The sequence below is a fragment of the Camellia sinensis genome, chromosome 10 (assembly GCF_055761805.1).
Source record: "Camellia sinensis isolate YWXY chromosome 10, ASM5576180v1, whole genome shotgun sequence".
NCBI lineage: Eukaryota > Viridiplantae > Streptophyta > Magnoliopsida > Ericales > Theaceae > Camellia > Camellia sinensis.
The window spans coordinates 56,618,495-56,631,069 of record NC_138970.1 but is presented as its reverse complement, the minus strand read 5'-3'; the positions used below and the strand labels follow the sequence as shown (position 1 = coordinate 56,631,069).

Here is a 12,575-nt window from a genome sequence, read left to right as displayed (position 1 = left end):
TATTATACAAAATTCAACATCAAAAAAAAAATTATTAGGTCAAAGGACATTGGATTGGAGATTACCAAAAACTACAAGTAACTGTCAAAGATCTCATGTTTGCATGTGTCTGACTTCCCTCCAAGTGTATGCATGAATCTACCAAACTTATAACCTAAAGTTTTCATTAATTGTGAGCCAAACAAAGTTGTTTGACATCGTCTTCCTCAAGTCTCAATCTCAACCAGTTCATTGAACCAACTCTCTTTGGAGACTCAGCTCTTTCTAGCTGTCTCCTAGTATTGGATAACCAATGCCATTGGATCTGACTTTTTAAATGAACATTTTATCATGTGATTATAAAAAATAAAAATTAAAAATTAAAAAATAAAAAATAAAAAATGAAAAAATTCTAACTAGATCTTTTCTTTGGGTTTCGAAAATTACCCCAAGTGACAGTGACTGAGATTTTTATTTTTAGAGAAATCAACAATGCTTAGGAAAAATTATTGAATTATTATGTGACATTATTCATGAAATATTTTAGACTAACGCAGATAAAGAATAGCTCCATTTTATATTACTGTCCTTTATACTTCCATACTCTATTTTGTATGTTCCATCCTGAGACTACAATGATAATATGAATTGTTCATTTCGTAAGTGGTGGAGAGGTGGTGACAACGGTGTGAGCGCGTGTGGTAGTAGTGTGTTGATCACAACCAAGTGTACTACTCTTTACTTGAGTGGGACTTCTTCTTGGTGGTAGTGAAATAATGGTGACACTTGTGACGACGATGACAATGATTGTGGTTGTCGTAGTGGTAGTGGTAGGGACGGAAGTGATGGGGGGGCGGTATATAACAGTTTATGCAACTACTTATGCATAAGTATTTATAAATTCAACCAGTATTAAATAAGTTTCTTAGTATTTAAAATTTTATTAACTTTTGATTTATTTTTTAAGAGTCACTTAAACTTTTAAGTGAGCCTAATTGTGATTATGAAGCCAATTTAATTGAATTTCATTTAATATATTTTGTTGTAAGTAGTGAATTTAGATTATCAAACCCTAGGCTTGTTTTGGGAAGTAGGAAAAAAGTTAACTTAGGCCTCGTTTGGGAATGGCCGGTTTAGCCAAAAAGTCAAAAAGTTACTAAAAAAGCCAAAAAGCCAACAGCTCATACCAAAAAATCAAAAAATTTCTTTTCTTTATACTTTTTGCACACCTTTTCGTAAAAAGCCAAAAAGTCATACCAAACATACTAGTTTTTTTTAACTCATATTTTAATTTTTTTTTTTTGTGGATTTTTTTGAAAAAATGTATAAAAAAGTACATGTGACCCAAATAAACTAATAAATCGGTTTTTTCCTTACTTCCCAAAACAAGCCGTAAGGGTTGGACTTAGCCATGTTTGGTACAATTTATAAATTTTTTTATTTAATTTTTTAGAAATATATTGAGAGTTTTTTATACAACTTATAATTAGCATATAAGGCAGTAATAACTTAAATAAATTGCAAAAAAAAGTTGATTATTGAAAAATAAAAAAGGATATGCTTTTAGCTTCTTTTTTTCCCCTTCTAATTATCAACAATTAACGGATAAAAAAAAAAATGCACCAAACAAGGACATGGCATAAGTCAATGTTGTCATTAGAATTACTGTTTATTTGCGATAAAGTCAAGAGTACTTAACTTCGAAATGCACAATATATGGTTTAGTGGATAATCTAATTATAACCAAAAACGCGTGGAAAGATTAAACAATTAATAATAATGTGTTTGTGTATTAACCATTCCTCTATTTCTCTATCTCTCCAAATTGCATATTGTACAAGTATTATTAGAAACACTTGTCTCCACAAAGATATTTATTAAGCTATTCTTTAATCAGATATTCATATAAATATCTACTCATCATGACCCAGTTGGTCCGAGGCATTTATTTTTGTGGGAGAGATACCCAACTTGAAAGATCCTGAAAACTAACCCATATAGACAGTGATTGCTAACACTTCTTATCATTTCCATTACCAACTTCTATAGCCATCCAGTGTTTTGTTCTTTTTTGTTTCTAAAACCAAAAAAAAAAAAAAGTTTTTTTTTTTTTTAAAAAAAAGAGTCAGTAAGCAAGTCTCTGCAAAAGCAAGAGTTCGAGAAAGACAAGATATATGTACTTTTTTTTTATAATTTTTTTATTTTAATTACATGAAAATCCTTACATTTTTTTACAGGTCTAAGGCAGTGTCCATAACAAGATCACCAAGGTGTCTTGTTGACCTTTTCAAATGAGATATCATAACCTGAGAATTTGCACTGACTCCTCAATACAAGCCCCATTTAAGTCAAGATTCGCACAGTAAAAGCGAGTTGAATTCACGCCAATTTGCTGTGAAGCAGCACCTTGAGGATCTCCCCCCAAGCCAACTGCGCAACCACCAGGAGGTGATATATGCAAACTTACCTCCATTGCAATAATCTATAAAAAATGGTTTTGAAAAAAAATAATTTTTTTCTTCTAAAAGTTTGGTTTATTTTTTAAGTGGGACCTATGAGCCAAAATTGGCGACTCTATGTGGCAACACGTTCTTTTCCACGTAATGATTCACATCGCATATTTAGTTGCTCAAAACTATTATCAGGTGAATAGAAAATTGATACTAAGGTAAGCTCCATGAAAATGGTATTTTGGTGGATTTTTCAAATTGAAGAAAGGGAAGTTTGTCTCAAATTGGTTGGCTAGGCTAACATTGTATGGGTTTATAAGCCTTGAGATTGTACCTTGAGGTAGGCCCTAAGGGGCACTCAAGTTTTGAAGAGAGAGAGGTTATGGACAAAGTGGGTTAAACCCATTAGACACAAAACAAACACACATGCGTGCGTCGCCACCGTCCAGGCGGGTTGAGTTGGGCTTGTGTAATCCAATGTTTATCTTTTTGGGTAAAAAACATTTGAATTTTATTTTTTAAAATTAAATTCTTACGGTTTGAAATTCAAACTTAATTTTGAAATGACCCTAACGGTTCTGAACGTTGGTAGTTTGGTCCATTGCATCTTTTCAGTTTTTTTCCTCCAATCCAAACAGGTTCTTTGCCTGTTCAAGTCTGTTTCGAACAACCACTAAGTCTCCTATACATAGGCAAGTCCTCCATTTGGTTTCTTAATTACAAATTTTCGTTCTTCCTTTTGCTTTTGCTTCTTGCATTTTGATGCATATATTTTTCTGTGAGAAAGAGTATAAACACAAAGTGTGTTCACTGGATACTTAGTTTGTAATGCGGCTACTAATTATCGTCAATCATTTTATCTTAGGAGATAGGCGTCTACATTCTGAAAGCACCGTGAAGAGAACGAATCTATCTTAAGAAGACAGTGTTCAACCCTGGACTTGATTGAATTTCCAGAGAAGTAATACTGTAAGTAGTTTGTTTATAATTTTCTTTTCAGGTTTCTATTTGATTATGTTTTGTTTTTTGTAACAAAATAAGAATCTGTTTTTCATATTTTATTATTTTTTGTTATGTTTTGATTTAAGTAATCAAACAAACTTTCTTCCTTAATCAATTCTTCGAATACAATGAAGATTGTCTAACATAATCAAGTAGCCAACTAGTATTGTTTGTTGTACATTCACATATACAAGAGAAATTTTAAACAGTAGTATGAAGATTGGAATGGTGAAAGTTGATTGCCTTCGCAGTTAATTACAAATCATTTAGGTTAATATTATGTTTTGATCTTGAATTTATTAAGGAAAAGAGAAATTTATTTATTTATTTTACTTCACTTTCTTCTTAAATTTTTCCGTGTCTCTTCAACAAATCCCTCCATGACTAAATGATCCAAACTTTTATGTAATGAGCCAGTTTGGTATAGCTTTTAAGAAGTGCTTCGAGTTTTTGTTTGTTTTTAGAATTCATGTACATTGTTGCTTACACTTACGATTAAAAATAACTTAAATAAACTAAATATATTTAATAAAAAAACTTATTACCCTGTAGTTGCGGAAAGTGTGCATTTAAATTCTGCTTATAGATTATTCAGCTTCTAGTTTAGAAAGTTTTTGCAACAAAAACTCCACTGATAAGAATTTTTAAAAAAAATATTTCTCCTTTGGTAGGCTAGGAAAATGTTTGGTGGTTCAAATTTTTGTGACTTGAATGGCTAGGATGTATCAAAATAATGTCGTTTTACACTCAAAACGACGTTGTTTTAGGTGTTTCGAGCGATTTAAGACATGATTTTCCAGACCACCCAGCATTGTTGGGTAGGTAAATATGTGATAATGGTGATTGGTCTAACGGCAAGTTGGAAATTACTGTGGAGCTGATGTAGCTTCGAGCTCCACTAACTATAAAAAAAAAAAATGTGTTGGTGTTTGTGTTTAGGTCAAAGATTAAAATAATTAATGTTTTCCATTTAGTGTATCATAAAAATCTTATTTTCCTTTATTCACTTAAAATAAAAAGGTGGGAATATAATGTTTCAAAAAGAACAAATGTATCTGCGAATAACAACAGAGCAAAGTGGCATTACAAAGACTTGAAAGTCGCTGAAAAAAATATATGTATATATAACAAATGAATGGAATCAGACCAATTGGCCATTCTTATAGTTATCAACATGTATAATGGGACACCTCTTTTGGGAAAAATTGATGAAACCCTCAAGAACTACCCTTCTTTCTAACATTACAGCTTTATATACTAAATTAAAACGCGACTCAATTTACGAGACTCCTACTAAAACAAGATAGGGGTGTTACTCCCATTTTTTGGAGATTCCGGGAACAAAAAAGAGGGAAAAGTATAGTATTGTGGAATTTTTTGTTTGTGTATTTACACGGATGAACGCCAAATTCTTCCCTCGAAAGAAATGATGATTATTGACACATCATCATGGTACCGACGCCGGTCTCCTTGTGGGATATCAAGTAACCCATGGAAATCCATACCGGCTGTTTTTGCAGCTCGAAAGAGTACTTCTTCGACAAGATGCTGGGCAGGATCTCCCTCAGGAAATGAAGAAATGAACTTCTCAACTTCATTGATGGCTTCTTCATTGGTGAAGTACTGATAGAGTCCATCAGAAGACATGATCAAAAATTTATCTCTTGGGCCAAGCCTGTGGTGGTAGAGTGATGGGAGACAATTGATGTATGGTGAGCTTCCAACATAATCAATTTGGAACACCTCTAGAAGTGCATTGTTCCATTTGGCCTGCAAAATGAGACAAGATATTCTTAGGTTCAAGTTTTATATTATGCACAAAACCCACAAAATGAAAGTTTGAAAACTCATTTGGATCATGAATGCAACACAAACATAGAAAGTGAACCACATCTACAAATCCAACAAAAAAAGGAAATAGAGGCAGCCATCATCCGGCCTATGCATTAACAATAACTTAATTTTACGGGCTACAAAATCAACTATAAAATCGACTACAGAAAATACAGGTGGAGCAATGTGAGTGAAGCAACCTCTTCAGTGAGGGGCCTCACCACGGTTGGTTTTGGAGTACTATTTATTCACCCACTTGACAAGTGCGTGAACATTATTATCCTTTTCTTAATAGTTCTTCCATTGGGGTCCACTGCTTTGGACTCCACTTAAAGCAGTGAACTCAGTAAAAGAATCAATTAGAAAGGAGGGTAATATTCACTACTTGTCGAGTGGGTGAACAAATTTGCTTACATTGATTCTGTGTCCATAGAATTATGTTTTAACAAACATGGCATAAATCTACATCAATTGGGATTAGATGGTTCTAATATCAAAATATGGTTAAATTTTTTCAGAGCACTTGGAATTCATAAAAGAATCAATTAGAAAGGAGGGTAATATTCACTACCTGTCAAGTGGGTGAACAAATTTGTTTACATTGATTCTGTGTCCATAGAATTATGTTTTAACAAACATGGCATAAATCTACACCAATTGGGATTAGATGGTTCTAAGAAACCAAGAATGTGTCCCATTGTTAGTGTTATAAACATCATCAACGGCTTAATATATCAAAATATGGTTAAATTTTTCAGAGCATTTGGAATTCATGCGTATCTACAAACTTGCTAAGACTGTTTTATGAATGAATATAAGCTTAGAAACTAGAAGTACCTTCTTGAGAAATCCAGCCCCAAAAGCTCTAGTGACCTTCAATGAACCTTTCACCCTATCATTTGCTATTGCAGAAGCATCATTTTGATGTTCCTTCTTAATTCTCTTCAATTCCTGAAATTCAAATGGCCACAAATCATGTAAGACTAAACAGAATTGAATACACAAACATCAATCAACTCTCCAAATAATGAAAGAATTGAAATTCACCTCTTCCACGGATGTGCTATGATCCATTGTGAGTTGGTGCGAAGTCAAGTTCGGTAGATTATCAAATTCATCGCCATCAAACGCTTCAAGATCATTCAAGGTTTCCTCGTTGATCCGTTCCAAGTCCTGGCGAGCCTTGCCAATCCCAAGATCAGGTTCAGCTTTCCGAGCCAAAACAGCCCGACTATCCCCCACGTTCATCAAGTAAACATCATCCCCCTTCATCAACATCCCCAAAACACAAGAACCCATCATAGACAACTCCGGATTTTCCTTTAACATCAAATCAGCAATCTCTAAATAGGATTCCTCAGTCTTCCTTAACGCCTCTGAAAGTGCTTTCAAAACATCAGAGTGGTTAATCCCAACCGCCCCATCATACTCCGAATTCCTCATCGTTTCCTTCAACATCCTATCAAGCTCTAATCTTTCCCTATCCCATTGACATTTCCACCTCCATTGACTCTCCTCCCATTTTTTCGCTGCCCCTTTAGTCCTGTTCTTTGACTTCCTACGCCTCTTTCTCCTCGAATCATAATCCCAATTAGAGTCCTCATTCCCAAATGGGTAATTCTCTTTTCCAAACCTCTGTGAACAATCATCAAACACATGGTGTCCCATTACTGATCGATCAAATTCATCATTTTTCACAGTCACTTCCTTCTCCAAATCCAAATCGGTAGCAGAATTAGGCACCGAGAATTCAGACTTGTCATTCCACAACAATCCCTTGAGCTCCTTTTGAACATTGGAGTAAAGATTATTGACCAAAAAATCAGTAGCATCAGGACCATTGAACCCATCATAAATCCCAACAAATACCCATCCATGTTCTTCAGAGATCACGATATGAACTCGATCCTCACCGGCTTTTCCTTGCGCCCACTGAACATTCAGACTCTCAAACGACTCATCACTATAATCAGATGAAGTCACTAGACTACTCAAATTATTATCACTATTACAATTCTCATTGTTCTTGCCCAAACCATTGGTACAATCCGAAACCTTGGAAGCCCCTCGTATCGGAGCGAAAACCGAATTCGATATCGCCTTTTTGAGATTTTTAATCAAATTCCGTTTCTTGGAGTTGGGTTTATACCTCTGGAGATGATCGTACTGGTTTTCTAATGAACCCGAAATGAAACTACGCTCGATCGGACCCGAAAGGAACCCTCTTTCGATGGGACCAGAACCCGGAAAAGGTCCCGAAGAGCGGGGAATTGGGCCGGAGCGAACAGAGGGAATTGAATTCCGAGGAATTGGCTGCAGAGGAATGGAGGCGAAGGAGTCGGAGCTGTGGAAGGAGGAGGCCTTGTCGAGAGAGGAGTGGAGGTCGGTGAGAGAAGTGGAGAGAGGAGTGGAGGTGTTGGCGCTCAGAGAAGCGCCGGAGATTGATTTGAAGGCGAAGGCGGTGGCGGAGGTGGTGGAGAGGAGAGGTGGGTCGGGGTGGAAGTAGCAGAAGGAGTGGCCTAAACCCTCGTCGAGAGGGTTGGAGAGGTAGAAGGAGATGTCGTGTCGCCGCTGTGAGATTTCGCCGGCGGCGTCGCAGACGAAGCAGAGGTTGAGTTTACCCACACCGTTGCCCATTTCAAGAGAGAGAGAGAGAGAGAGAGAGAGAGTTGGATGGAGGCTGAGCAGATGATGTATGTATAGAATGTATGTATAGCGAGAGAGAGACAGGGAGGGGAGTTGACTTTGTGTTTGAGAATGGGGATTTGATTTGAGTGAGTGCGGTGGCGTTGCTTTGTTGAATATTTATTTGTATTTTTATATTCCATTATGGACTGTTTGGGGGTTGACTTTAAAAGCATTCGTTTTCTTCTCCTTCTCCTTCTGGTAAAGCGTGTGCGGGTGCGTGTGTAGTGTGGAAGCGTGTGTTTTAATGATGTTAGGATTAGTGGAAGGGATATAATTTATGAATTTATGTTAAATAATTGAAAACGTGAGAATATATGATAAATTATAATTATAAATTGTGATCAATAAAAGACATTTCAAAATGAATCAATAATTTTTCATAATAATTATGCTAAATTTTATCAATATAACACTCTTAATCTATTCTTATTAACATAAAAGATAGATATAAAAGGATGAGTGTAAGGTCAAGTTTGGGAAGACTAAATAAGTGTATTTTTTGATTTTTTATGAAATATGAATTGGATTTGGGTTGTGTTTGAAGTGATGTGTTAGAGAGGTGATGTGACTTAAATAAGATGATGTGATTTAAATAGGATAGTGACTTTTTGACTTTTTGAATTTTTTAAGAGTTGCCAAACTTGGCCTAAATCCCCGCTTTTACATGATCTACTCTATATTATTAAAAATTAATTAATAATGTTATTTTTTTCATCTCAAAATATTATTTTTTTATTATTTCAAAATATTAGTTTTGTTTTTTTTAAAATTAAGTATAAAAATAATATAAAATTTTCATTTTATCTTTTTTTTTTTAAAATTCATTAACAATATAAAAAATATAATTGTGACATTAATATTTTCTAAAAAAATATACTATTAAAAGATAATTTTAAAAAATTAATTTTTTAAAATATAATAATTATATTTCTAAAAAAATTAAAAAAAAATTAAAAAAATTATTATTTTGAGACAGAAACAACAAATTAGTGCTCTCGAACATTTTCGTTTTTCGTGATGCGGTGTGACCGTGTGGCTCAAGTAGATGATGGGGAGGCTGCGGCGAGCAAGGATCCTATAAAGTGGTTTTTTCCTAAAGTTTCCTAGAGTGCTACATTGTGTGGTTGAGATTTACTGGCAAGTCACATCAAGAGTGCTACATTGTGTGGTTGAGATTTACTGCCAGTAAATCTCAACCACACAATATAGCACTCTAGAAAACTTTAGGGAAATTTCACTCTAGAGGATCCTTGGTGAGGCTGCGGCATCCAAAGATATGATTCAACGTTTGAAATGTACGAAATTTCACAAGTCAAAAGGTTAGACGTAGATATGCATTAATTAGAAGCATGTCATCTGGACATAGCTGGTTGACACGTGGCTCAGTGGGTGGTCTAGATTAAAGGTTTAATTGGTTGACATTTTACAGAAGAAGAAAAAAATTTGAGTTGACCTTCAATCTTCGAACTAATGTTGGTACTTACTTATTGACAATATATTTAAAGGCCAATTTACATTTTAACTCTTTAATTAAAAATTATTACATTTTGTTTGCTTGAATTATCAATTTGTATTAATGTATAACTTATACAATAAATAAAAATTATTATGGATAAGACACATTAGATATTATGAAATGCTTAAAATTTCTTAATTTTTAAGATATATAAGTTAAATAATAGTCAAAATGTAAATCTCCATGAGAGTATATCAAAATATAATACATCATTTAATAGGAGAGATGAATAGAGTTATCAATAATAATGCTATAATTAATATTAATATACTAGTTAGTACACTAGTTGATACATGTAGCACTATTATAAAGAGAGTTGATAATTTAATTAACTATTGGGAATGATGTCAATCAAAATTCTAAACTACAACTTAAATGACGATAGTAGTGTGTTAAGTGTTGCTGGTAGCGGCTTTGATGACAACAATGACGAATTTATGGGTGGCAAAAATGGACCTTGTAGAGAGGGATTGGTTCAAATAATGGTAGGTTTTAGATGGAAGATGGTGGTGTGGGAATGATTATGCCTTGCAATCTAACTAGTTTTTTGTTTGAATAAAAATATCTTTTATAAAAATGTGAGGCTAGAAGTGTAATTTTATTTTATTAGATATATTAACAATGCTATTTAAAATTAAATTTTAATACATTACAGGATAAAGTTTCATAATTTTTAATTGAGTGTAAAATTATACAAAATTATAATTTAAAGAGTTTACTTATTTAAAATTTGATACAAAAAGTTTAGCGAGGCTAATTCATGTCAAACTTTAAGGTGTTGCTAGTGTTTTTACGTCAAATGAAAAACCTAAAATGGAGTTCAACAATCAATTATAATATTTTGTTTGGTTTGCAGTTTTAAAATTAGTTTTTGAGTTTTTAATATATATATTTTTGTTTTTAGTGAATGTTTTTAATTTTGTAATCAACTTTTTAATTTTTTAAATTCATTTAATTTTGATATACTTAAAAGTATAAAATTTATGAAAAAAATCTATAAAAAATTAATTAAATACAAAAGATATTTTTAAAATATAAAAATTTAGTATTTTTTTTTTTGTATTTATCGAAAAAAAAATTTAAATTTCTTCACAAATATTTTAATTTTAAGTGTATCTAGATAAATGAATCTAAAAAGTAAAAACATTTGATTAAATATTAAATAAATTCACTAAAAATAAAAAATAGGAATTGAAAACTCAAAATGTTTATTTGAAAGGGACCAGGCCTTCTCTAGTTTGGTATTCCAACCGAACGATACAATCTAGCTCATTTTGGATCCGTCACACGTTCAATGTATAGGGGTCGTTGATTGGATATTAATACTTATTTGATAAGATTATATTTTTAAATTATACTTACCATTGACACAAACTTGATCTAATCAAATGACTATCAATATTTGATCAACATAATTTTTTACATAAATAAAATACCCGACGAGCCTTACACATTGAAGGTTCGGATCGTCGATATGGGCTTTGTGGTAGTTCTTCGAAAGCCTAACAACTCGTTTCAATTTGATTTTGAACTGGAGATAGAGAAACCATTCATGCCTATTTGAAAACTCAACCATTTTTTTTTCTTGCATTACAATCACCCAAGATCGGGAAATTATTCAATACTCCTGGAACACCACGTGGCTATACTCCAAGTCAATCACCAATTATTTAGCCTCATGTTGTTCCCTCATCCCCAACATAAATTGTGGGCTCTTACGCCTCTCCACCAATCAAAATCTTATGGAGTACCACGTGTTCATACTCCGGGAGTACTGAATAATCACCTCCCAAGATCCATTGACATTTTTTTGTTTTAAATTTCTTAAATTTTTTTTGGAAGAGAAAACCCTATCAAAAGTACTTTCAAAATTTAAAAATAAAAACGTTGTCATAGGGGCTTCCAGATTTTATTTAATTATTACTACTAATAATTTGTTTTTATTTGACTTTGACCCAGTGCAGCCTACGAGACCTTATATATCTCCCCCCCTAAAGAGGGTCAAACCAACCACATCGAGTTTGAATGATCCCAATTGCATATTATTACATCCAATACCACAACTTGCAAAGATTATGCAATGAACCGACATCTTTCAAAAATATTTACATTTCAAATGAAATTATACCATATTGTTTTCAACAATTGCATTTTCACTTTTGACTCCATAGAAATTGAGGCCTAAAAGAAAAATAGAAAATCACATTTTTGTTCTCTGTATGTGGGGGCAAATACAACTCATTTTTAACATGAAAATTAATGCCTACATATTTAGTCTCTCTATTTTTTTATTTTTTTTTTATGACATGGATTCACTTCTTTCTCGAAACATTTTCAATTAATAACGTTAGATACCTAAAAAATTTAACTTGAAGGATATTTAGGAAAAAAAAAAACAATGTGTGGTAAAGATTATACTTTCAAGTAAGCATCAACATTAGCGTTAACAAATTAATTTTTTAACTAAATATAACTAGTAAACTATGAAACCATTGCTCCATCAATCTCAGCAAACTAATTCTATGAGTAATTATTATTTATTTTTGCTACAATAACTCAACAAATTTGTTGAGGCTATTCTTTTACTATTCTAGAGTACTATCATTGAGAGAATAGATAATAAAATAATTTTTTAATAAAATAAAGTTGGAATAGAGAGTCTAATTGACAGTGTATTTAAAAAGAGAGTTGTATAAAATAGAAAAGTGATTTTAAATTGTAATTTGGTTCAAAACTTGTTGAGCTTGATATGGATGTCCTAAGTCCCACTACACAAAAATTGAATATGAACCACATCATATTTTAAGATAAATTTGTAGACAATTTTTCTAAGATCCTATATTTTCTAATTCACTACAACAAAAAACACAAACGGCGACTAAAAAAAAAAATTTCGTCGCTGAAAGTGCATGAAATGGCGACTAAAATGGAATTAGTCGCCGAAAAGCAGGTTTTTAGCGACTAAAAGGGTTTAGTCGCCGAACAGTGTGTTTTTAGCGACTAAAAGGAAGTTTTGTCGCCTAATATACGGTTTTCAACGACTAAAGTTTGTTTAGTAGCCAAAAGTCACGGTTTTTAGCGACTAAAATAATTTAGTCGCGAAAAGG

General features: G+C 32.9%; 1 protein-coding gene across 1 annotated transcript; it reads right to left on the bottom strand.

Moving 5' to 3' along the window:
- Positions 1–4,531: 4,531 nt before the first annotated feature.
- LOC114320784 (putative protein phosphatase 2C 23) lies at positions 4,532–8,090 on the bottom strand. Its single transcript, XM_082891440.1, has 3 exons — positions 6,312–8,090; positions 6,102–6,215; positions 4,532–5,201 (listed from the first exon to the last, which is right to left on the bottom strand). Exons 1-3 carry the CDS (start codon positions 7,899–7,901, stop codon positions 4,821–4,823), a joined length of 2,085 nt encoding a protein of 694 aa, XP_082747566.1. The 5' UTR covers positions 7,902–8,090; the 3' UTR covers positions 4,532–4,820.
- Positions 8,091–12,575: the final 4,485 nt, after the last annotated feature.